The sequence below is a fragment of the Capra hircus genome, chromosome 2, assembly GCF_001704415.2.
Source record: "Capra hircus breed San Clemente chromosome 2, ASM170441v1, whole genome shotgun sequence".
NCBI classification, from domain to species: Eukaryota; Metazoa; Chordata; class Mammalia; order Artiodactyla; family Bovidae; genus Capra; species Capra hircus.
Genome location: NC_030809.1, coordinates 64,225,604 through 64,251,188, shown reverse-complemented (window position 1 = coordinate 64,251,188; position 25,585 = coordinate 64,225,604). Strand labels below are relative to the sequence as shown.

Here is a 25,585-nt window from a genome sequence, read left to right as displayed (position 1 = left end):
CATTCCAGCCGCCTATAATGAAAAGGACATCTTTTTTGGGTGTTAGTTCTAAAAGGTCTTGTAGGTCTTCATAGACCCGTTCAACTTCAGCTTCTTCAGTGTTATATAGTAAGGACAGGGCTTCTCAGGTGTCACTAGTGGTAAAGAACCTGCCTGCCAGTGCAGGAGATGCAGGAGACACAGGTTCAGTCCCTGGGTTGGGAAGATCCCCTGCAGGAGGAAATGACAACCCACTCCAGTATTCTTACCTGGGAAATCCCATGGAGAGAGGAGCCTGGCAGGCTCTGGTCCACAGGATCGCAAGAAGTTGGACATGATTGAAGCGACTTAGCACAGCACATAGTAAGGATGATGGTGATGGTGATTGTTATTATTGGTTGTCATTTATTTTAAATTAGGTAAATTAAATCAGCTGTAGTGTAGATAATTAAAATTATTATTAGTTTTTCTCCCATTTCTTTTCATAATAGTTAATTTATGTTGTTTTAATTGTGATCTTCATTCAGTGGACTTGTGCTTTATTTTATCATTTTAGTAAGCTTTTACCTGAGAGTGGCCTCTTTGTGGCCAAATAACTTAAGTCTCAAGCACAGTCATCTACCCAGTAACAGCTCTAGGGATCAGCCTGTGTAGGGCCCGACCTAAAATCCAGTTGAAATTAATTACAGCAGATGGCACACATTCTTCATGTGTGGTTTAATTCAGGCATTTTTCCAGGGTGGTATCATTAGTTATTCAGTTGGCTTAAAGACAAAGACAACAGGTGGCTGGATGATTTTCAGGGGTCCCTACCTTATTTGTGATTACTGATCTTAGTTCAAAGCCTCAAGTAAGAGCTGACTCCTCCTGGAATAAGACGGTTGCCTGAAACACACGACTCCCTGGTTGTCTGAATAGGAACTTTCATCAGTCCTTTTCTGTTTCCATTTAGTTGAATCCTCTCAGAGTTGCTTACAGTGTGTTTTTAATATCCAGGAGGAAGTGGTAAAGTTAACCGAGAAATGTCTGAATAATGCCATCGACAGCCCAGCGCTGAATACCAGGAGAGTTCCTCCTGACTTGAAGAGCAATATTTTGAAGGCTCAGGTAGAAGCAGTGCAGAAGGTAAGCTGCCTTCACTAGGGTCCCACTGAAGTGGAGGGAGACCCTATGGAACAAGGAACACACACAGATGGTGGACATGAGTGAGCAGGCTGGTGATGAGGCAGAGAGGGTAAAGCCAGGAAACATGCTCAAGGTGGCAGATGCCTTCCCATCTCTGAATTCTAGTCCGGGAGGATTAAAATGGGGCAGTCATGAAGTAAGAAGAATAAAGGTTTTTAAAAGTCAAATTCCTGTAGAAGTGAGTCCCTAATCTTTTGTCATTCATATAGCTAAAAACCCTAGGGTGATTTTAGGTCTTTATCAATTCACTTTTCCTCCCACCCATCTATCCTAATTCAGCAAAATTATTAGCTGAATAGCTGATTCAGCAAAGTTATTAGTCATTAGCAACTGAGTGATGGTTGCGAGATGAAGATTTGGTTGTGACATCTTGTGAAGGACGCAGTGTGTAGAGACCAGCCCCCAAGAAGTTAATAGCATCCATGCTCTCAAAATCGGCTTTTCCTTGGCCCTCCCACCTGTCAGGTTTACCTTCTATGCTGAAATAGGGCAGAAGCCTGTCTTACTGCATCCTGTTGTCAACGAGGATTTCCCAGGACCTTGTTGTTGAGAAGAGGCTCCTTACCCATCCTGTCCCAGGCACAGGCCTTGAAGAGAATTGGAAGAACTTGAGGAATGTTGTTCATGTGCTTTCTGTACCTTCTCACCCAAATGTAAACATAAAACATAAATGTTTACATATAAAAATAATTACAAAATATGTCAGTACAGGCTCTGGAATTAGACAGCTAGAGTTTGAATCCTGTTTCTTATCTACCACCTACTAGCTTTGGGACTTGGCAAATTAGTTTATTTCTCTGAGCCTCAGTTAAATTATGTTTAAAAGGGGGTAATGATAATACATAACCTAAGGTGGGTTATAAGGATGAAATAAAATAATAAATATGAAGGCCATGGAGTGACTCCTGGCAGGCACATAGTGAGTGTTAAGCAAATATTGATCCCAATGCTGATACTGCCTCTTGTAGCAGCAGAGGTGGTGGCAGCTGTCGTCACCTGACGCTTCAGTTGTATTTCTGAGTCTATCTTAACTCAAACAAGAGAAAAATAACTTCGATAGCTCTAAATGAAAGAGATTTTGTTTTATAGTTTAAAATCATCCTACAAGGAAAAACTCAGGACCAGATGCCTTCACTGTTAAGATTACTGAACATTTAAGGAAGAAATAATAACAATTCTTCATAAGCTCTTGCAGGAAATAGAAGAGCAGGGAGTGTGTCCCAGCTCACTTACAAGGCTGGTTTTACCCCGATACCAAAGCCAGAGAGAGATTGTACAAAAAAAAGCTGCTACAGACCGAAAGTCCTAAACAAAATAGAAGCAGATCTTACTCAACAATTAATAAACAGGACAGTAACCATGGCCAAGAGTTTATCTTGGGGAAAAAAGTGGTTTATCATTCAAAAACCAAGTATAAATCAACATATTAAAAATTAAGGAAAATTGTCTCCATTTATATGGAAAGGACATTCCACAGAATTTAAGACCTGATCATGATAAATGTTCACAACAAAATAGGAATAGAGTAGAACTTCAGCTTGATAAAGGGTGTCTATGCAAATAATGTACAGCTAACCTCATACTTCATAGCTAAAGTTAACAACTGACCATCCCTGTGTGGGCAGTAATGGACTGCCTGCAATGCACATGGCTGGTAAGAACATAAAATATTACAGGTACTTTAGAAAAGAATTTGGTAATATATTAAACATACACTTCTTGTATGACCCAGCAGTCCTACTCCTAGGTATTTATCCAAGAGAACTGAAAACATAGGTTCATACAGATATTGGTACATGAATGCTCTGGCATCTTTGTTTGTAGTAGGTAAAAACTAGAAGTGATTCAAATGTCCATCAGCACGGAAACAGATAAATAAACGGGCTATATCTGTAAAGTGGGAAGCTACTCAGTACGTAAAAGGAATGTGTTGATGCATGCAACACCATGGGTGAACCTCAAAAACATCATGCCTCTCTAAAGAGGGAAGCACAGAAGACAGGTGTTATAAATCCACTTATATAAACTATGGTGCTGCAGCTACTGAAGCCCACATACCTGGAGCCTGTGCTCCACAAGAGAAGCCACCACAGTGAGAAGTCCATGCACTGCAACGAAGAGTAGCCCATGGCCACTGCAGCTAGAGGAAACCTGCATGCAGCACAAAAACCTGCCGGCCAGAAAAAGAGTACAGATCATGGCTGGCTGCGTGTGTGGGTTTTTGCTGGGATTGCATTGGAAACCTCAAGGGAACACGTGGGGGCAGGGGACATGTTATATATGTTGATTGTAGTGTTGATTAGGTACCCCTGTATATTTTTCAGAATTCATCATATGAAAATGATGAATTGAAAATGTGTGGCATTTTGCTGTATGTAAATGATACCTCAATAAAATTAAGGAAAAAACTGACTTCTTCAGAAAGAGTTTTTAGAATTCTCTTCTGAAATATTCAGAGAAAAATAAAAAGCCAAATACACAGCTTAACATCTGTTTCTTCTTTTGATAAATTTGAAAAATTCTGGCATTGAATCTTTTTGGATTCTGTGTATATTGCCCAACATACAGGTGGTGTCTTAAATCATGGAGAGCTGTCTAGTAAAGCATATGGATTTGCATACCTATATATTGAAATGGGCACTTGGTGTATGAGTTCAGGTGAATAGGACTGCACTGGGTGCAGTTAACTGATATTTCCATGAATGAGGTATGATTACCTCTTTCTAGAACAGAAGCAAACTGGTATTTCTATTTTTACTGCAAAGGAATATAAATTTCTTCTTATTTTAGTATCATCGATAGAGATTTAATTTTTGTGATTTCCTTTTCTTAGGTTACAAGAGAAGATTGCTTATTAAGTCATAAAAATGCCGGTGTTCAGGATGCTTCCACAGACAGGTAGAGTGCTGGGGAGATGGAAGTAAACTGATATTCTTTTCCTCTTACCTTTCTTTGGGGGGTACTTTTTTTTTTTTCCTCTTTTCAAGTTTGTGACTGCATGGTTTCAGAATATCTGTTAGAAAGATAGTTTGACTCACTCTTCTGTCCATTAATACATAGCTTCTTAAGCCCTACTTGTAGATCCTTTGAAGATACTCCTAAGTAGTCTTTTTTCATTCTCATTCTTCAGCTGATTGAAACCTTTGAAGACATTTTTAATGTAAGGTACTTGATGAGGAGTATGTGCAATATCTCTCAGGTGTGGCAGTTGTCTTGGTACCATCCTGTCAGCACAGTGGGTTGTTTCTATAAACTTTGTTTCTGCAGGCTCTCATGCGATGCACCCAGGTGTCTTTACAGTCCCCTCTGAGTTCTTTCTGCCTGTCTTTTCTTGTTGACTAATACACCATTTATTTATCTTACTAGATTTCTGCCCCCTTCTCTATGCCAGTTTGTTTTGTTCATCTCTCTGTATCTAGTGTTCTGTGCTTAGTTGGTGCTAAACATTGTTGAGTGAATATTCTGATTAATGCTGTTCAGTTCCAGGTGCTGTCATCAGCATAACACTTAAGTGCATGCTTTGTATAGAGGACTTTACAGTTAGTACTCAGCAAACTTACTCACTGGTGATCAGGGTACAACTGGAATTCCAGCTTAACCTTTTATTAATTCTAATGAATCAGTTTTCCCACATCATTTAAACATTATTTATTTATTTATTTTGCTGCATCAGGTCTTAGTTGCAGCATGAGGGATCTTTGTCTTGTTAGGCGGGATCTTTCAGTGCAGCACATGGACTCACTAGTTGCGGTCCATGGACTTCAGTAGTTGCAGCACATGGGTTCGTTTGCCCTGTGGCATGTGGGATCTTAGTTCCCTAACCAGTGATCAAACCTGAGTCCCCTTCCTTGCAAGGTGGACTCTTTACCGCTGGACCACCAGGGAAGTCCGTTGCACATAACATTTTTAATACTACTGTTATTATTAAAGCCTTTAAGGGGAATTTCATCATAAACTTTTTTTGTGAAGAGGGGAATAATGAAGATGTAACTACCCAGTTGTTTATCAGAAATTTCACCGAAGCTAGAAAGATGTTAGAATATCCAACTTCCAGATTTATTTTTCTTCATGGCTGTTGGTGTTTTGATTATCTATTTTCCTTCCAGCATTTGAGATGGATCCTTTAAAGCAGAAATCCCCAACCTTTTTGGTTCCACGGACCAGTTCCATGGAAGACAATTTTTCCATGAAGCAGGGGTGGGGGGATGGTTTCGGGATGATTCAAGCACATTACATTTATTGTTCACTTTATTTCTATTATTATTACATTAGTTCTGCCTCAGATCATCAGGCATTAGATCCCAGAGGTTGGGAACCCCTGAGTACTCACGTTCTTATATACTTTTATGTAAACTTGGGTCTGTTTCTGGGTCTTTTCCTTTCCAGTTACTCTGATTTTTCTTCCCCTTGCCATACTAGACTTTTAAAAAATTGCTGTACCCTGCTTCTGAAAGGGAATATTTCAGGCATACAGAAAGCTTTAGAGATTGCATAATACATGTCTGCGCACCAGCTGTCAAGCTTTGTCACATTTTCCTATTTTGCTATAGTAGATTTAGATCATTTTCTTTTATCTTTTTTATAAAGTTATCATTCCCGTGCATTTACACTTTATAGGTGTGCAATGTAGTGCTTTTTAGTACTTTGACAGAGTTGTGCAACCCTTACCACTGTTAATTCCGTAATACTGTCATCACACCTAAAAGAAGCATTCTCCCTGTATGAGTCTCTGCTTCCTTGTCCAGCACCTGGCAACCACCCATCTGCTTCCTGCCTGTACTGGATTTTCCTGCTTTGGATGGTTCATATAACTGGAATTGTACAAATATGTGCAAATATGTCTGACTTTTTTCATTTAGCATAATGTTTTCAAGGTGTACCCATGTAGCATGTTTTGGTACTTCATAGCTGAATGATAGTCGATGGTGTAGATATGCCATATTTTGTTTATCCATGTGTCGATGGATATTTCCATTGTTTGTTGTTTAATCACTAAGTCATGTCCAACTCTTTTTGCAACCCCATGGACTGTACCTTGCCAGGCTCCTCTGTGCATGGGATTTCCCAGGCAAGAATACTGGAGTGGGTTGCTGTTTCCTTCTCCAGGGGATCTTCCCGACCCAGGGATAGAACCTGCCTTTCCTGCACTGGCAGGTGAATTCTTTACCACTGAGCCACCTGGGAAGCCCTTGTTGTTTCTACTTTGTGGCTATTTTGAATAAGGTAGTTCTTGAACATTTACATACAAAGAATTTGTAGACTTGCTTTCAGTTCTCTTTAATATGTGCCCAGGAGGGTTGTTGCTCAGTGGTAACTATTTTTAGCTTACTGAAGACCTGCCAAACTATCTTCCAAGGCAGCTGTGACATTTTCCAGTCCCATCCGCAATGTATGATCATTTCTGTTTCTCAATATCCTTGCCAGTGTTTATTATTCTCCATTTTAAAAATTATACCCATCCCAGTGAATATGAGCCACAAAACCCTTTGTGGTTTTAATTTTCATTTACCTTAAGGGTAATGATGTTATTGTATGTCAGAAACCAATACAACATCGTAATGCAATTATCCTCCAATTAAAAAAAAATAATGATATTGAACATTTTTTATGCTTTGAAGAAATTTCTGTTCAAATCATTTGTTTTTGTAGTAACAGCTTTATTAAGATAAAATTCAAATACTATGCAATGCACGTCACCCATTTACAGTGTACAATTCAGTGGCTTTTGTTTTGATATATCTGAATTTTAAAATCTTTTTTAAAAATTTATTTATTTTTTATTGAAGGATAATCGCTTTATAATATTGCTTTGGTTTCTGCCATACATCAACATAAATTAGCCATAGATATACATATGTCTCCTCCCTCTTGACCCTCCCTCCCACCTTCCCCCACTGCTCTAGTGCTGCAGAGCCCTGGTTCGAGTTCCCTGAGTCATACAGCAAATTTCCACTGGCTGTCTGTCTATTCTGTATGGTAGTGTATACGGCTCCATGCTACTGTCTCCATTTGTCCCACCCTCTCCTTCCTCCCTGCCACCCATGTCCGTAAGTCTGTTAGCCATGTCTGCATCTCCACTGCTGCCCTGCCAATAGGTTCACTGACACTATCTTTCTAGATTCCATATATATGCATTAATATACGATATTTGTTTTTCTCTTTCTGACTCACTTCCCTCCGTGTAATAGGCTCTAGGTTCATCCACCTGATTAGAATAGACTCAGATGCGTTCCTTTTTATGGCTGAGTACTATTCCAGTGTATCTACGTACCACAGCTTCTTTATCCATTCATCTATCAATGGACATCTGGGTTGCCTCTGTGTCCTGGCTATTGTAAATAGTGCTGCAGTGAACATTGGGGGTACACATGTCCTTTTGAATTTTGGTTTCCTCAGGTAAATGCCTAGAAGTGGTATTGCTGGGTCATATGGTAGTTTTATTCCTAGTTTTTAAAACAGTCTCCATACTGTCTTCTGTAGTGGCTGTATCAGTTTACATTCCCACCGACATTGGAAGGTTTATCTATTTATTTACTTTTGGCCTTGTTGGGGGTCTTCATTGCTGCACCTGGGCTGTCTCTAGTTGCACTGAGTGGGGGCTACTCTCTAGTTGTGGTGCACGGACTTCTCACTACAGTGGCTTTTTTTGTTGTAGAGCATGGGCTCAGTGGTTGGGACTCTCAGGCTCTAGAACATGGGCTCAGTGGTTGTGGTACATGGGCTTTGTTGCTCTGTGGCATGTGGGATCTTCCTGGATCAGGGATCAAACTGGTGTTGCCTACATTTCGAGGCAGATTCCTAACTGCTGGACCGCCAGAGAAGCCCACGGTTTCTTCATTTTAACTGCCACAGTATATTCATTCTTTTACTAAAGGACAAATAAATGCTTGTTACAAGTTAACATTGTACATGTTCTTCCATATACACATAAGTTGTAAGGATTTTTTTCATCTGCTTTCTGTGTTTTGTAGCAGTGTAAACTACATAGGACTAATCTCTCTCTTTTTTTTGGTTTGGCCTCAGGATTCTTATTCATTGATTTACAATATTATATTTGTTTTAGGTGTACAATGTAATGATTAAATATTTTTATGGATTATATTCTATTTTTACAATTATAAATTATTGGTTATATTTATATTCTTGTAACTTATATATTTTATACATAGTTCAGTTGCTCAGTCATGTCTGACTCTGCGACCCCATGGACTGCAGCACACCAGGCCTCCTGTCCATCACCAACTCCCAGAGTTTACCCAAACTCTTGTCCATTGAGTCAGTGATGCCATCCAGCCATCTCATCCTCTGTCGTCCCCTTCTCCTCCTGCCTTCAATCTTTCCTAGCATCAGGGTCTTTTCAAATGAGTCAACTCTTCCCATCAGGTGGCCAAAGTTTTGGAGTTTCAACTTCAACATCAGTCCTTCCAGTGAACACCCAGGACTGACCTCCTTTAGGATAGACTGGTTGGATCTCCTTGCAGTCCAAGGGACCCTCAAGAGTCTTCTCCAACACAACAGTTCAAAAGCATCAATTCTTCGGCACTCAGCTTTCTTTATAGTCCAACTCTCACATCCACTACTTGACTAATGGAAAAACCATAGCCTTGACTAGATGGACCTTTGTTGGCAAAGTAATGTCTCTGCTTTTTAATATGCTGTCTAGGTTGGTCATAACTTTCCTAGTAAAGCGTCTTTTATACATAGTAGTTTCTGCTTATTGATTTCCTACCACTATCCACCCCCTCCTCACTTAGCTCATCTCACTGGTAACCTCTAGTTCTCTATACCTGCAAACTTTTTTCTGACTTACTTCACTTATATATTCATTTGTTTGTTTATTTTTTTAGATTTCACATGTAAGTGATAAAATACAGTATTTGTCTTTCTCTGTCTGACTTATTTCACTAAACATAATGCCCTCTAGGTGCATCCATGTTGTCGCAAATTTTCATTTTTAGGGCTGAGTAATATTCCATTACATATATACACACCACATTTTCTGTATCCATTCATCTTGATGAACACTTAGGTCACTTCTGTATCTTATTGTAAATAACCCTGCTATAAACACTGAGGGGGCACATATCTTGTTAAATTAGTGTTTTTTTCCTTCAGATATACACTCAGAATTGCTGGATCATATAATAGTTCCAGTTTGTGTTTTTTGAGGAGCTGCCATACTGTTTTCCATAGTGGCTGCAACAGTTTCCATTCCCACCAGCAGGGAATTTCCACCAACAGGGAATTCCCACATCCTTTCCAGCGTTTGTTATTTCTGTTCTTTTTGATGATAGCCATGCTGACAGGTGTGCGGTGATGTCTCATTGTGGTTTTGGTTTGCATTTCCCTGATGAGCAGAGACGTTGAGCATCTTTTCGTGTACCTGTTGCCTATTTGTATATATCTTCTCCGGAAAAATGTCTGTCACATCCTTTGCCCACTTCACCACCAACCTCCCCCCCGACCCACCCACTGCCCACGCTCAGTTTTAATTGGTTTATTTATTTTTATTAAATATTGAGATGTTTGAACCATTTATGTGTTTTGAGTATTAACCCCATATTGGTCATATCATTTGTAGATATTTTTTTCATTCTGTTATCTTCATTTTGTCAGTGGTTTCTTTTGCACTACAAAAGCTTTTAAGTTTAAGTAGATCTCATTGTTTATATTTTTGCTTTTGTTTCCTTTGCTTTGAGACAGATCCAAAAAAAATATTGCTACCTTTTATGTCAAAGAGCGTTCTGCCTGTATTTTCTACTAGTTTTATGGTTTCTGGTCTTACCTTTATTTTTTTAATCTGTTTTGGGTTTATTTTTGTATACGGGTATGAGATGTTCTAATTTCGTTTTTACACGCAGCTGTCCAGGTTTCCAGCTGTTGTTATTGAAAAGACTGTCTTTTCCCTGCTGTATGTTCTTGCTTCCTTTATTTTGGCTTAATTGACCAAAAGTGCATGGCTTTATTTCTGGGCTCTCTATTCTGTTCCATTGATCTATATGTCTGTTTTTATGCCAGTACTATACTATTTTGATGACTGTAGCTTTATGGTATAGCTTGAAGTCAGGGAGTGTGATTCCTCTAGCTGTATTCTTTTTTTCTTGATTACTTTGGCGATTTGGAGTCCTTCATATAAATTTCCATATAAATTTTATGCCCCAACCACTAATGCCAGAGACGTTGAAGTTGAACAGTTCTGTGAAGACGTACAAGAGCTTCTAGAACTAAAACCAAAAAAAGATGTCCTTTTGATCGTAGGGGAATGGAATGCAAAAGTAGGAAGTCAAGAGATTCCTGGAGTAACAGGCAAGTTTGGCCTTGGAATATGGAATGAAGCAGAGCAAAGACAAACAGTTTTGCAAAGTGAACACACTGGTCATGGCAAACACCCTCTTCCAACATCACAAGAGATGCCTGTACACATGGACATCACCAGATGGTCAATATTGAAATCAGATTGATCATATTCTTTGCAGCTGAAGATGGAGAAGCACTATACAGTCAGCAAAAATAAGACCGGGAGCTGACTGTGGCTCAGATCATGAACTCCTTATTGCCAAATTCAGACTTAAATTGAAGAAAGTAGGGAAAACCACTAGACCATTCAGGTATGACCTAAATCAAATCCCTTATGATTATACCGTGGAAGAGACAGATAGTTTAAAGGGATTACATCTGATGGACAGAGTGCCTGATGAACTATGGACGGAGGTTCGTAACATTGTACAGGAGGCAGTGATCAGAACTATCCCCAAGAAGAAGAAATGCAAAAAGGCAAAATGGTTGTCTGAGGAGGCCTTACAAATAGCTGAGAAAAGAAGAGAAGCAAAAGGCAAAGGAGAAAATGAAAGATAAACCCTCTGAATGCAGAGTTCCAAAGAACAGCAAGGAGAGAGAAGAAAGCCTTCATCAGTGATCAATGCAAATAGAGGAAAACAATAGAATGGGAAAGACTAGAGATCTCTTCAAGAAAATTAGATACCAAGGGAACATTTTATGCAAAGATGGGCACGATAAAGGACAGAAATGGTATGGGCATAACAGAAGCAGAAGATACTAAGAAGAAGTGATAAGAATATACAGAAGAACTATACAAAAAAGATCTTAATGACCCAGATAAACACAATGGTATGATCACTCACCTAGAGCCAGACATCCTGGAGTGCAAAGTCAAATGGACATTAGGAAACATGACTGTAAACAAAGCTAGTGGAGGTGATGGAATTCCAGCTGATCTATTTCAAATCCTACAAGATAATGCTGTAAAAGTGCTGTACTTAATATGCCAGCAGATTTGGAAAACTCAGCAGTGGCCGCAGGACTGGAAAAGGTTAGGTTTCATTCCAATCCCAAAGGCAATGCCAAGAATGATCAAACTACGACACAATTGCATTAATTTCACACTCTAGCTAAGTAATGCTCAAAATTCTCCAAGCTAGGCTTCAACAGTCCTGAACCAAGAATTTCCAGATGTTCAAGATGAATTTAGAAAAGGCAGAGGAACCAGATCCAATGCCAGTATCCATTGGATCATATAAAAAGCAAAAGAATGCCAGAAAAACATCTACTTCTGCTTCATTGACTACGCTAAAGCCTTCGACTGTGTGGATCACAATAAACTGGAAAATTCTTAAAGAGATGGGAATACCAGACCACCTTACCTACCTCCTGAGAAACCTGTATGCAGATCAAGAAGCAGCAGAACCAGACATGAAACAACAGACTGATTTCAAATTGGGAAAGGAGTACGTCAAGGCTGTTTATTGTCACCCTGCTTATTTAACTTATATGCAGAGTGCATCATGCCTAATGCCAAACTGAATGAAGCAGAAACTGGAATCAAGATTCCTGGGAGAAATACCAATAACCTCAGATATGCAGATGATACCAACTTTTTTAATGGCAGAAAACGAAAAGGAACTAAAAGAGTGTCTTGATGAAAGTGAAAGAGGAGAGTGAAAAAGCTGGCTTAAAACTCAACATTCAAAAAGCTAAGATCACATGAAGTCCCATCACTTCATAGCAAGTATATGGGGAAACAGTGGAAACAGTGAGAGGCTTTATTTTCTTGGGCTCCAAAATCACTGCAGATGGTAATTGCAGCCATGAAATTAAAAGACGCTTGCTCCTTGGAAGAAAAGCTATGACCAATGTAGACAGCATATTAAAAAGCAGAGACATTACTTTACTGACAAGTTCCGTATACTCAAAGCTATGGTTTTTCCAGTAGTCGTGTGTGGGTATGAGAGTTGGACCATAAAGAAAGCTGAGCACTGAAGAACTGATGCTTTTGAACTGTGGTGCTGGAGAAGACTCTTGAGAGTCTCTTGGACTGGAAGGAGATCCAACCAGTCAATCCTAAACGAAATCAGTCCTGAATATTCATTGGAAAGACTGATGCTGAAGCTGAAGCTCCAATACTTTGGTCACCTGATGAGAAGAACTGACTCATTGGAAAAGACCTTGATGCTGAGAAGGATTGAAGTCAGGAGGAGAAGGGGATGACAGAGGATGAGATGGTGGGATGGCATCACTGACTTGACGGACCTTAGTTTAAGCAAACTCAGGGAGATGGTGAAGGACAGGGAAGACTGGCGTGCTGCAGTCCGTGAGGTCGCAAAGAGTTAGATAGACTGAGCAACTGAACAACAACAGTGTTTCCATCTATATTTTAGGATTACTTGTCCTAGTCCTGTGAAAAGGCCTGTGAATAGGCATTTTGATAGGGATTACATTAAATCTGTAGATAGCTTTGGATAGTGTGGACATTTGGCAATATTAATTCTTCTAAGACATGAACATGGGATATCTTTCCATTTCTTTGCATCATCTTCAGATTCTTTCATTCATTTCAGAATACAGTTTTCAAAATAAAGGTCTTTTACCTCCTTGATTAGGTTTATTCCCAGATATTTTATTATTATTAGTGCAATTTTAAATGGGATTGTTTTCTTGATACCTCTTTTTGATAATTTGTGTGTTGAAAAGCAGGATTTATTTCTTGAAGAGTTCGTTTTTCTTCTTCCTGAGGAGGCTGCTTGTGACCCCTGTGTCACCTCTATCAGTCCTCCATGATGTGAGCATACCTTTCTCTTCTAGTGGTGAATTAAATGAGAACACTGTGCCCGTCCGTGGAGACTCTCTGGCTCTGATGCGAACCACACCTGCAGAAAGTGGGTCTGCTCTAAAGGTAACAATTACTGTCACTTTTTAAGGTTTCTCCTCACATTCTACTGAGTTGAATCTTGGTTATACAGGACATCTGGTGAGTTCTGATGGACACCAGAACTTAAGCTGTGAAAAAAGCATTGAACCTCACTTCTCTAGGGAGAATCCTATTATCAAATCCTATTGTCAAACCCAGGAGTAGCTCAGGGTTTCTTCTCCTTTTTTGAGTTATTTGTTGTTATTTTGTTTTTTAGATAATCTCTTATTTTTGGTTTTGTATGCTGATTCTACTTCCCTAGTGTCTGAAACAGAACACTGCACATAGTAGGCAGTAAATAAGTATTAATTGATCAAAAGTAGCATTCTGAAATTGTGTTGTGTCATAACCAGCTTATCTCAAACCCTACCTTTCTTGTATCCACTTGTCATACACCCATTGTTTAGTTGCTAACTTCTGTCCGAGTCTTTTTGCAACCCCGTGGACTGTCACCCACCAGGCTCCTCTGTCCGTGGGATTTTTTAGGCAAGAAAACTGGAGTGCTTTCCCATTTCCTTCTCCAGGGGATCTTTCTGACCCAAGTATCAAACCTGCAGGTGGATTCTTTACCACTGAGTCACCTGGGAAGCCCCACATACCCCTACCAGTTCAGAAATCATAGAAACCCAGTTCATTGCCCTGGGAATGTTTTAATTTGCAATTTAAGCAACAAATTATTTTTGTAAATGAACAGTTACCATTTGTTCTTGTATTGCATAAGCACATTTATCATAGAAATTTACCAAATATTTTATAAAAAGAAAAAAATTAGCAATTACCTGTATTCCCACTAGTCAAAAACTTTGGGGTTTTAAAAAAGGAACCTAAAATATTTTCAATCTGGAGATTCCTTTCTGCTAATTAAAATCCTAAAATGATATGTTGACATGTTTAATCATTGAAAATCATTAGGTGGAACCTCAGATGTGTTTTGAAACAGAGAAGGACATTTGTCCTCCAAATTTATTGCATATTGTGTACCAGGATAGCATGCTAGGCTTTGAAAATTAAAAAATGACTGAGACACGGCCTCTTCTCTCAACCTGCTTTATAGTACAGTTGGAGAGAGGATTTTAATACATTGTGGTGGAGATATGCACAGGCTCTTTCGGGGCTCACTAGGTCACACAGGGTAAGAAGGAGTGGGATAGGAGGAGGGAGATATGAGAAGGGAGAGGACAGTTACTTCATATGTGGGATTAAAATTCAGTTAACACTGAACTGGAGATGTACCATGGCCTGAGGACAGACAGACAGAAATGTATAAATAAAGGGTACACCCTGGGTACTTACTGCTCTTATTTCCAGACTTGAATTTCATCTTTTATCCTTTTAACATTCTTCCTGTGCATCCCCCCAACACATACACACACTGCTGTACAGAACTCTGTTTGTATAAGGTGCTTCAAATATTGATTAGACAAAAGTATTAAAGTTTGTGGGGGAAATTTACATTATACTCCTTTGTGAACATAAGAGCACCCACACATGTGAGTAAAGAAGCACTGGGAGTTCAGGCCTCTCCTTACTTGCTGGCTCCTTGCTGGCTGAACCTTTTACCTCCATTCTCTAGTTCAAGAGCTGAGAGCCAGGACGGTCCTAAACCCTACCCAAGTCTTGTCTTACCAGAAGGAATAACTGTATGAAAATTCACAAAACCCTTGAGTATTTTAAAGTTCTGACTGTAGGCTAGGTTCTCTCCAACACAAGTGAAATCACTGATAACTATGGCTCCTGAATGTCCCCATTTGTTTTAAGATTAACACCAACCAGGCATGGGTCCAAATTATACACTGCAAGGATATGGGAAAAACTGGTGATTAATGGGTCATTTGACATCTGTGTATCTTGTCTTCCACAGGATGCTACAGATGAACTGGATGCCTTGCTGTTGTCTCTAACTGAGAATCTCCTTGACCACACAGCCACGCCTCAGGTAAAGATGCTTTAAAACAGGAAGATGGAAAAGTATTTCTGTTTGAAATTGTCCCTGCTAGATTCCAATTTTTACCTTGTCTATAATTTAGTAAGACTTTTCATTTCATGCATTTATATTTCAGTAACCACGTAGCATTGCTTTTCTATACTAAGTTCTGCCAACTTGAATCTGTGTGTCATTACATAACCACATGTTAACTGTGAACCTATTTGTAGGTTGTGTCTGACTCTTTGCAACCCCATGGACTGTAACCTACCAGGCTCCTCTATCCATGGAATTCTCCAGGCAAGAATATTGGAATGGGTAGCCATTCCCTTCTCCAGGGATCTTCCCAACCCAAGGATTGAACCCGGGTCTGCCACATTGCAGGCGGATTCTTTAATTATCTGAGCTACTAGTGAAGCCCAAGAATACTGAAGTGGGTAGCCTATCCCTCCTTCAGGGGATCCTGCCAACCCAGGAATTGAACCAGGGTCTCCTACATTACAGGAGGGTTCTTTACCAGCTGAGCTACCAGAGAAGCTCTTTTTATCCTATGAAACAGCATGAGAGGAACATGTGGGGGTAAACCAGCTTCTAAAGAGTTCAGACAATAAAGAATTTTAATTGAAAAATAAAACATTTACAGAAAGATGGAATCATAAGAATGGTTGACATTAAACACATTGATCTTTATTTGAGTTTGGGAGATACTGTGTTAAGTACTGTGTGTGCATGCTAAGCCATGCCCAACTGTGAGCATGACACAAATAAAAAACAGTACCTTCCCTCCAGAGACATGGAGACTAGTTGGGATGGAAGGTACACAGAAGCCTCATTTAGTGCCTAATGACTCATGTACTGAGACTGCTGTGACATCACCTGAAGGCTTGGAAGTACAGGTGGTATCAGGTGTGTGTGTGTGCATCACTGGAGAGCGTAAAAAAAAGCACAGATCACTGGTCTCCACCCTCAGAGTTTCTGACATGGTGTGTGTGGGGTGGAGCCTGAGAAGCTGCATTTCTGACCGCTCCCGGGGGTTCAGATGTGGGCCAGGAACCACCAGCTGATATCAATAAAGAGACTTTACCAGATGCACAAACAGAAAATATAAGGGATGTAGGCAGTATTAGGCCACAATAATCCTTTAACCAGATAAAAGAGGTAACTTCTAAGACTAATAAAAGATAGCCTGAAGCTGAAGAAGGAATCCTTGGGGCTCAGCTCAGAACACTTACTGTGTGACTACGCTTTCTCGCAGGTGGGTGGGTGATACAGTGATGAAAATGAATTTCATTAAAAGCATTTTCTATCACTAGTATATTTTTACTTCCCTGCAAATTGAAATGTTCTGTTTGTTTCAAATAAAAATATAGAATATGATGCATTTTAGATTCTGCGTATAAGCTTTCCTATAATTTATAGTTATTAGAACTGTAATACTCTTCTACTAAATTGAGCTTTTTAAGTGATTTTGATATGTGATGAGGCCAGTCCAGCATCATTATGCTGATATTTTGCTGTTTTTGATTGTTAGTTCTTTCAGATGGTTTTTAGAATAACTTTGTCAAGTTTCACTCCCTTGAAAGCCTTTGAAGTTTTAATTATGACTGTATTAAATCCATAAATTAACTTGAGGAAAGAACTGATATGTTTGTGATTATCTTCTTGGCCAAGAGTATAATGTTTTTCTCATCCAAGATTTCCTGTTTCTCCTAAAAGTTATGTAGTTATAGTCTCCTAATATAAATTTTTTGTTTTCCTATTTTTGTTGTTTCCAGACCCTTTATGGTTTTTTTGCTAGTAAGACTTTGTACCCATTAAAGAATTTAGGACTTAACAGAGAACAGTCTGTAATGTCCTCTGCAAGTCTTCTCTGTTCTTTGTTAGGTTAAGTCCTAAATGCTTTATAGTTTTGTTGAAGTTGTGAATGGTATTTAATTTTTTACTATTGAATTTGTAAGTTGATTTTGTGTTTAGGAAACTTGCTGAGTTATTTTCAGTAGTCATTCTGCTGATTCGCTCAAATATTCTGTCAGTTTTTGGGGTGTGTTTAGTATCTCTGTCTGCAATTATTGGTTAATCCATTTCTTAACCTATTGTTGGATCTTTCAATTTTGTGTGTATTTTGAGGATAGATGCATGTTTGTTGATTGTAATTATACTTTCTTGAGCTCCTTTTAACACTTTATAGCGCCCTTCTTTGTCCCTTTTTTCCTCTCTTTATTTCCCTTTTGATTGATAAAATTTGACTATGTAGCTTGAAGTTTGAATTGCCTTAAATCGAATTTTCTATTAATTTATTTTCAATTATTTTGGATCTGTTTGTTTTAAGTGGACCTGTTGTAAATAGTATTTTGTTGGATCTTGTTTTTTATTTAGATCTTATTTGAAAGTCTCTATGCTTTGATTGAGTTTAAATCCACTTATATTTACTGTAATTATTGTTATTATAGGACTTCTTTCTGCCAAACCATTTTTTGTTTACTTTTACTGTACTTCTTTTCTCTCTTTTATTTTCTATGGTTAAAAGTTCATTTCTTAATATTGGTGGGAAAGTCATATTTTATATATTTTAAAAATATTTATTTTTTTATTAATTTGGCTGTGCCTTGTCTTAGTTGTGGCATGCGGGATCTAGTTTCCTGACCAGGCATAGAACCTGGGCCCCTTGCATTAGAAGCATGGAGTCTTAGCCGCTGGACCACCAAGGGAAGTCCCTTTATTTTGTGTTTTTATTCTTTTGGCAGTTACCTAAATTACTAAGACCTGGACTTATATTAATTTTTTCTTATCAGAATGTCACCAGTGCAAGGGCCAGTCTGAGTTTCCATAAAACAGGGAGAGTTGGGAGTTCATTAGATGACTGTTCTACACATAAAAGTGAGATCTAGAAAGACTGTAACAAAGGCCCTATGAGTCAGTAGTGTGGGTGTTTTTACTCTGTGTGCTGCATGCAGAATTAGAAAATGGACTGTGTAGAGACAGGTTTGTTTTCTGTTTACTTTCTTTTTTGCTGTTTCATTTGAATTAGTCACAGGCCCCTGTTCAAGAAGGCTGTGATTATTTGTAATGAACTGAAATGAAATTTGAGAAAGTAGATGTTAAATGGAACGCTAGGATTGGGGAAATCCTAGTGAATGACCTGAAAGCAGTAGCAGCATTCGGATTCCACCCCCACCCACGCATTTGACAGCAGAAGAAAGCATTATGAGTGTAATTATAAAAACTCAGTCTTCCCTAAAAATACATAACACGTGTATGCATGTTTTTTTCAGGTATCTTCAACGTCAGTGATCACACCCCGTTGGATTGTGCCAGTAAGTTAATGATATTTAGAATTTTTCTTTCTGTTCCCCTTATAGAATGAGGCCTGAAGCAGTACCAGGTTCTTACTTTTCCTTGAAAACCTGGGGTCATCATCAAAGCTCTTTTAATTAAAGTTACTGGCTTCAAACTAGTGATTTAACTTTTCTGTTTGTAAATGTGTAAGGGTGCTAACAAAAATAAAAATCTGATGTGAAGGATGGTAAAAGGAAACAAAAAAACCAAAATAACTGTGATCATAAACATCCTCCCCATTACCATAATTATTGGAGAAGATGGCTTGGAGCTGAAGTGCTGGTTGTCAGGGAGGTGTGATCACCTCCTCTCAGATGTGTTGTGTGTCTTTCTCAGCAGAGCACTGTCCTTCCTAATGGGCTTGCGGGAAATGAGTTTTCCCTGACTGGGAAGGAAGGGCTGGGCAGCAGAGAGCTCATCTCTCCCCCAGCGCCATTCTTGGTGGACGCCGTGACCAGGTGAGGAATTATTTCTCAGTTGCACTTCTTAGGCATCTGTTAAGAGGAAAGAAGTAATAAAATTAATTGTATTTAAAGCAATAATGTCCATTCTTTAACCAAACTTAATTGAAACTGAATAAATCTCTTCCTCTGTTAATTAGAGTAGTGTTTTTTCTTTTTTCTTGTCAGTAGCAATTTTCTACAAAATTATGGAGTAGACCTTATTTTTTTTAATTGGAAGTCTTTATTAGATAAAGATGTTAATAGGTCTATCTTTAAAATTTTATATTTCTTTGAAAATTGATTTATGTCTTTTCCTATCGTGCTTTACTGTTGTGTTGTCCATCAATACAGAGGAAGAGGTTCAGATAAGGGTAGGACAGGGGATTCCCAAGGTGAGGGCTCTGGGGTAGCTTTCACTGAAGCCTGCTTGTTGCAAGCTCATTTTAGCATATTGCTTGCCACAAACAGAAACTGAACTCAGAAGAGCTTTTATTCAACATGTAATTCTTCAGCTTTTGTTAGGAGCAAGACTGTGCCTGTTTTGCAAAAGATTTTGCCTTCATTTCTTACCTCTGACTTTTTCATGGGTGTGTTTGCTGTTTCTCACATCTTCCTGGTGTTGAGAATGCAGATCAATTGTAGTAGATGCTTTAGAGAAAAAAAAAAATCCTAAGTATAAAGGAAAAGTTACTAGAGATGGTTAATTTGAGAGAAATTCATAGTTCACTTTAAAATTGTTGTCTTACCTCTGTAGTTTTCAGTGTAATTGTTTACTCAACAAATATTGATTGAATATTAGGTACCAGGCATACTTCTAACTGGCATTGAAGAGAGCTGTGAACAGGATGGATGGTGGGACCTGTTTCCCTAATTTGTATGACTAGTAGTACCCACTGTTAAAGTAGAGATTACCTGCAGAAAGCCAGGTAATAATTCTCTGTAATGGAGTTTACACAGTAAAATGTGAGTGCTTATAGATTTCCAAATGTTAAGTCACAGATGACATCAGGGCCTTGTCTCCATTCCTTCCCAAAGCAAATAATCGTAAAGGAGTTAGATTAAAAATAACAGATAGTACACCTGAAGCTAGTATAATATGTCAGGATCTTAATGAGGAAAACATGACAGTTAATCAGTGAAACACTAGAGTCCAGAAGCAAACCTGCACAAATAGTTCCCTGATTTATGAAAAATGATGGTGCAGTGTTGAAGGGAAACAGTGGTCTCTCAGTCAGTCAGCCTGACAAGTTAAATATCCTTGTGGGAAAAAATTAATCTTGACCCAACCTCATACTGCACACCAAAATCTATTGTAAGTGCACTGAAAATCTGAAATGTCCATAAATAAAGGTTTTAGCAAAAAATATAAGTACATATCCTTGGGGCCTTGAAATAAGCAAAGATTTTTTTTTCTTTTATTTATTTATTTTTAAAATTTTATTCTTACTTTATTTTACTTTACAATACTGTATTGGTTTTGCCATACATTGACATGAATCCACCACGGGTGTATACAAGCTCCCAATCCTGAATCCCCCTCCCACCTCCCACCCCATATCATCTCTCTGGATCATCCCTATGCACCAGCCCCAAGCATCCTGTATCTTGTATTGAACATAGATTGGCGCTTTGTTTCTTACATGATAGTATACATGTTTCAATGCCATTCTCCCAAATCATCCCACCCTCTCCCTCTCGATCACAGTCCAAAAGTCTGTTCAACACATCTGTGTCTCTTTTGCTGTCTCGCATACAGGGTCATCATTACCATCTTTCTAAATTCCATATATATGTGTCAGTATACTGTATTGGTGTTTTTCTTTCTGGCTTACTTCACTCTGTATAATCGGCTCCAGTTTCATCCATCTCATTAGAACTGATTCAAATTTATTCTTTTTAATGGCTGAGTAATACTCCATTGTGTATATGTACTACAGCTTTCTTATCCATTCATCTGCTGATGGACATCTAGGTTGTTTCCATGTCCTGGCTATTATAAACAGTGCTTCAATGAACATTGGGTTACATGTGTCTCTTTCAATTCTGGTTTCCTCGGTGTGTATGCCCAGCAGTGGGATTGCTGGGTCATAAGGCAGTTCTATTTGCAATTTTTTAAGGAATCTCCACACTGTTTTCCATAGTGGCTGTACTAGTTTGCATTCCCACCAACAGTGTAAGAGGGTTCCCTTTTCTCCACATCCTCTCCAGCATTTATTGCTTATAGACTTTTGGATCGCAGCCATTCTGACTGGTGTGAAATGGTACCCCATTGTGGTCTTGATTTGCATTTCTCTGATAATGAGTGATGTTGAGCATCTTTTCATGTGTTTGTTAGCCATCCGTATGTCTTCTTTGGAGAAATGCCTGAAGTAAGCAAAGATTTTTTAAACAAGTCATAAAATGCTGTACTCATTCAGGAAAAATTGACAACTTGGATTGTATCAAAAAAGCTTCTATTTATCAACAGATACAATTTCAAGCACTCAAAAAAGAAGCCACACAGTAGAGAAGACAGCTGCCACTTCCCCCTCTCTCTGACTGTCTCTCTCACAAAGGACTGATCCAGAATATATAAAGAGCTCTTGTGAATCAACAAGAAAAATGCAGCTCAATAGAAAAATTGGCAAAAGAGTTGAAAAGCAGTTTACAAGAAGGATATCCAGATGGCCAATAAATCATTAGATAATGTACATCTTGGCAAGTCATTAAGAAATACAAATTCAAGCCACTGTGATACCACTCCATACACCTAAAATGGCTCAAGTGAAAGAGATGTAATACCAAGGAGAGATGAAGTCATAGGGCAACAGAAACTCTAAATTTAAATAACTGTGTTGCACATAGATTTGGCAGTATCTACAAAAGCTGAAAATACTTTTATGTGCATACTCAATAGAAATACAAATATACATCCATTAAAGGTATGTACAAGAATGTTTATAGCAACTGTATTAATCATAGTCAAAATTGAAAACTTAAAAAAAACCCCATTAGCAGTCAACTAGATAAATACTAGACTAGAGCAGTGAAAACTAACAAACTGACTGTGGCAGAGAAGCACTAATGAGTTGCTTATACTGAGTTATGTTAAGTATTTATTGTGTGTAACAGATTACCACACATTTAGCAACTTGAAACAGCCCAGGTTTCTGTAACGTCATCCCTGTGGGTCAGGAGTCTGGATACAACTTAGCTGTGTCCTCTGATGTAGAGACTCTCCCAAGTGCCAGTCGGGGAGTTGACCAGAGCTGGGCTCTCAGCTAAAGGATCAGGTGGAGGAGGCTCTGCTGACAGGATTCAGTTCCTGAGGGGCTGCAGGCCAAGGGCCTCCATTTTTAGCCGACTTGAAGCCAAAGGCTGCCCTCAGGACTTGCTGTGGAGCCTTTCTTTCAGCAGAGCCAGCAAACCAGGAAGGCACTGGGACACTTGCCCGCTACCCGGAAGTCCCCATCTGTACTGTAAACCCAGGGGTGAGAACCAGTTACTTTTGCTCCAGTCTGTTGGTTAAATCACGGGGCCTGCAGTGCTCAGGGGAGGAAGTCACGTAAGAGTGCCAGAAAGTTTGGGTCACTGGGGGTCGTCTTATAGTGTCTGTACCACAATAATGGTGAGCAAAGTAAAGTCCAGAAAGAGGCCCAGCTCTCGAGGAACCAAGCAGTGATTCCTCTCGAGGTAGCTAGTTTCAGAGCCCTAGTGACGTTCTGTTTCCTGATCTGTGTGCTGATGATACAGGTGTGGCTAGTATGTGAAACTACACTACAAATATTCTACAAACTCCTGCTGCTTTGTGCACTTCAGCATGTGAATGTTACAGTTAGTAACGTGTTCAAAAGAATGGTGCTGGCGTTGCATCTTGCGCTATGTAAATCTTATTTTAAAGGCTTAGGAGAGGAGACAACGGCAGTGGAGAGAACGAGTAAGTTTGGGGAGCAGTGAAATGACAGAGGAGTGGTAAATCGATTGACAGAGAGGAGAAAACTGAGGTCCACGCCTGAAATGGGGAGGGAATGGAAACCGGAAAAGTAAGAAGCACATTCTCACCATAGCTCTGAGGCAAGTCTCAGGAGGTAGACGGACCAAATATCATGAAGATGGTCCAGGTGGAGCTGAGAACCTGAGACTTGGTGGAAAGCATCTAGACCCATTTAGGGCTCCCCCTCCCCACGCTGCTGACACTGCCCTGATTCTGGAGGCTTACCTCTGGAGGAGCTGAGCAGGCGAGGCCCTGGATTTGGGGACCCTGTTGGGAGGAAGGCCCCGAATAGCTGAATACAGAGGTTAACTCAGTGCCTGCATGCCAAGGTGTGAAACCCCCAATTGTCGTTCAGTTTCCAGCTTCCAGAATGCTGTGGGTCACATGTGAAAGTCTCAGATGAGAACTTGCTTCAGAGGCTTATACTCTAGAGAACCTGACTGACTCAGAGAGACTGATACTTGTGGATCCCAGGAAATCTGCCTAATAACTCATCTTGGAAGCCTGTAGTTAATGGGTTTTGCCCACACATACAGTTTCCAGACAGCATTCCACTGCTGCATGCTCAAGTGTGAACAGACTGCTTCCCTCTTAAACATGAAGAGAGCCAAAGATACTCAGGTATGTGAGGAAAGACCAAAGCAGTTCAGCTTGAAAAGGCAACAAGGAGGAAATAAAGGAATGTGAGTATCAAAAATTTTGTAAAATGATAGTGTGAGAAAGAAGATACTGTATTCACTCAACAATAGCAGGAGATTAAAAAAGAAGAGGAACAGGAAAGAAGAAAGTATTCCCAGAAATTATTAACCAAGTTAAAAATAAGATCCAAAGAATGCATGGAAGATAAGATTCAGGAAATCTCCAAAAGAGTAGAATAAAGAGCTGGAGATTGGGACAGAAGAGAAAATTCGAGGATTGGTCTAGGATGTCCAATATGTGAGTCACTGGAGACCCGGAAGAAAGAAACAGAGTAAATAAAAGTGACAAAGATATAAAAAAGAACCAAGATTTTTCCAGAACATAAGTATTGAGTTTTAGATTAAAGGAATTCAGTCGGTATCCAGTAACACAATGAAAATAGAAGACACCACAGAACATGATGAGGTTTCAGAATATCAGATTTAAGAGAGGATGTAGGTCTTCAGAGAGGCAGGAGAAGAGTACTTAAAAAGGACTGGTAATCAGACAATAGCAGACTTTACTGAAGCTAGGAGAATAAATAGAGCAGTGCCTGCAGAATCTGGAGAAGAATCGTTTCCATCTCGTATTTTATACCCAAACTATCAATGCAGTGTGAGATTAAAATGACATTTTCAGGAGTTCTCTGGTGGTTCAGTGGTGAGGCCTCAGTGCTTTCACTGCCAGGGCCTGAGTTCAGTCCCTGGTCAGGGAACTAAGCTCTCCCACATGCCACATGACATAACCGAAAAAAAAAAAAAAAAAAAGAAGAAATTTAAAAACATAGAATTCCTCTAAAATATATGCTTCTAAGGTGGCTTTTGTCAGGAAGCTACTTAACTGAAGGATGTGTTCCATCAAAGTAGAGTGATTATGATTGGCTATACCCCAATACAAAATACAAAGTTTAAAATTTGAAAATAAATAGAAGGTTTAAAAAAGAGAAAACCAGGATGACTATCCCAGAAGGAAACCATGGGACCCAGGAAACAGGTGCAGGAATTTACCAGGAGGAAAGTGAGGCAGGCCTAGAAGGGATCCTGTGCAGATTTGAAGAGGACGTAGCATTCCAGGAAGGATGTTGCCAAGTGAAAATGACAAAACACAGAATTGCCCACCACTAAATTGCCCACCCCTAAATTAAGAAAAAATCCCATGAGAACAGAACCATGGTGTGTTTGCAAGGTTAAGGATAAATTGTTAGAAACCAAGTATTGGACACTGAGCAAGCAGTTACGGTGAAAAACAAGGCAGTTACTCAGTCCAGGGAAAACAGATTACCTAAGGGAGGAAATACAACACACTTAGACTGAGCTGTGAAAATGTTTATGTAATCATAGCAAGCATTGAATGTTAACATGATCACAGTTGTTCCAAAACTGTGTTGAAAAGATAGGAAGGGAGGACCTTGGGGCAGGGTGTCATTGTGGAACCACATACCTCAGGGCAGTCAGGACGCCGTAGATAGCAGCACCAGAGGGCAGCTTAGAGCGCAGGCACTGGGCTGCCCTGAGTCTCTGGTTCAGGGAGCCTGAAGCAGGGCCTGAGAACTTGTATTTATGACAAGTTCTAGGGACCACACTTTGAGAAGCCGAGATCCAAAACATGAAGGGAAACACCAGGAGAAACCAGTTGGCAGTGTTGTCTCTGTTGGGTAGAAATGGAGAAGGGGGTTCAAGTGACTGCTGACTGCTTTTTCATTTATATGACTTGCTAGTGCTTCTGACATTAATCTCTGTCCTTGCTACTTTGATATTGTTTTCAGTTTTTGTGAAACTGAAGTAGGTGCTGTTACATCTCTGCACCTCCATCCATGCTCTTCACCTCAGGCAGAGCCCACGCACTTAAAAAAAATATTTATT

At 39.4% G+C, this 25,585-nt stretch overlaps 1 protein-coding gene across 2 annotated transcripts in view; it reads left to right on the top strand.

Moving 5' to 3' along the window:
- The window catches only part of EPB41L5 (erythrocyte membrane protein band 4.1 like 5), a 166,129-nt gene that overhangs the window by 135,789 nt on the left and 4,755 nt on the right, over positions 1 to 25,585 (top strand). The window contains exons 19-24 of one of the 2 annotated variants that reach the window (XM_018061735.1): positions 976 to 1,104; positions 3,998 to 4,062; positions 13,264 to 13,354; positions 15,231 to 15,305; positions 18,566 to 18,607; positions 18,969 to 19,087. In XM_018061735.1, coding sequence (XP_017917224.1) covers positions 976 to 1,104; positions 3,998 to 4,062; positions 13,264 to 13,354; positions 15,231 to 15,305; positions 18,566 to 18,607; positions 18,969 to 19,087 — 521 coding nt within the window. Of the gene's footprint in view, positions 1 to 975; positions 1,105 to 3,997; positions 4,063 to 13,263; positions 13,355 to 15,230; positions 15,306 to 18,565; positions 18,608 to 18,965; positions 19,088 to 25,585 lie in introns of both variants that reach the window. The other variant, XM_018061731.1, reaches the window with a different exon arrangement.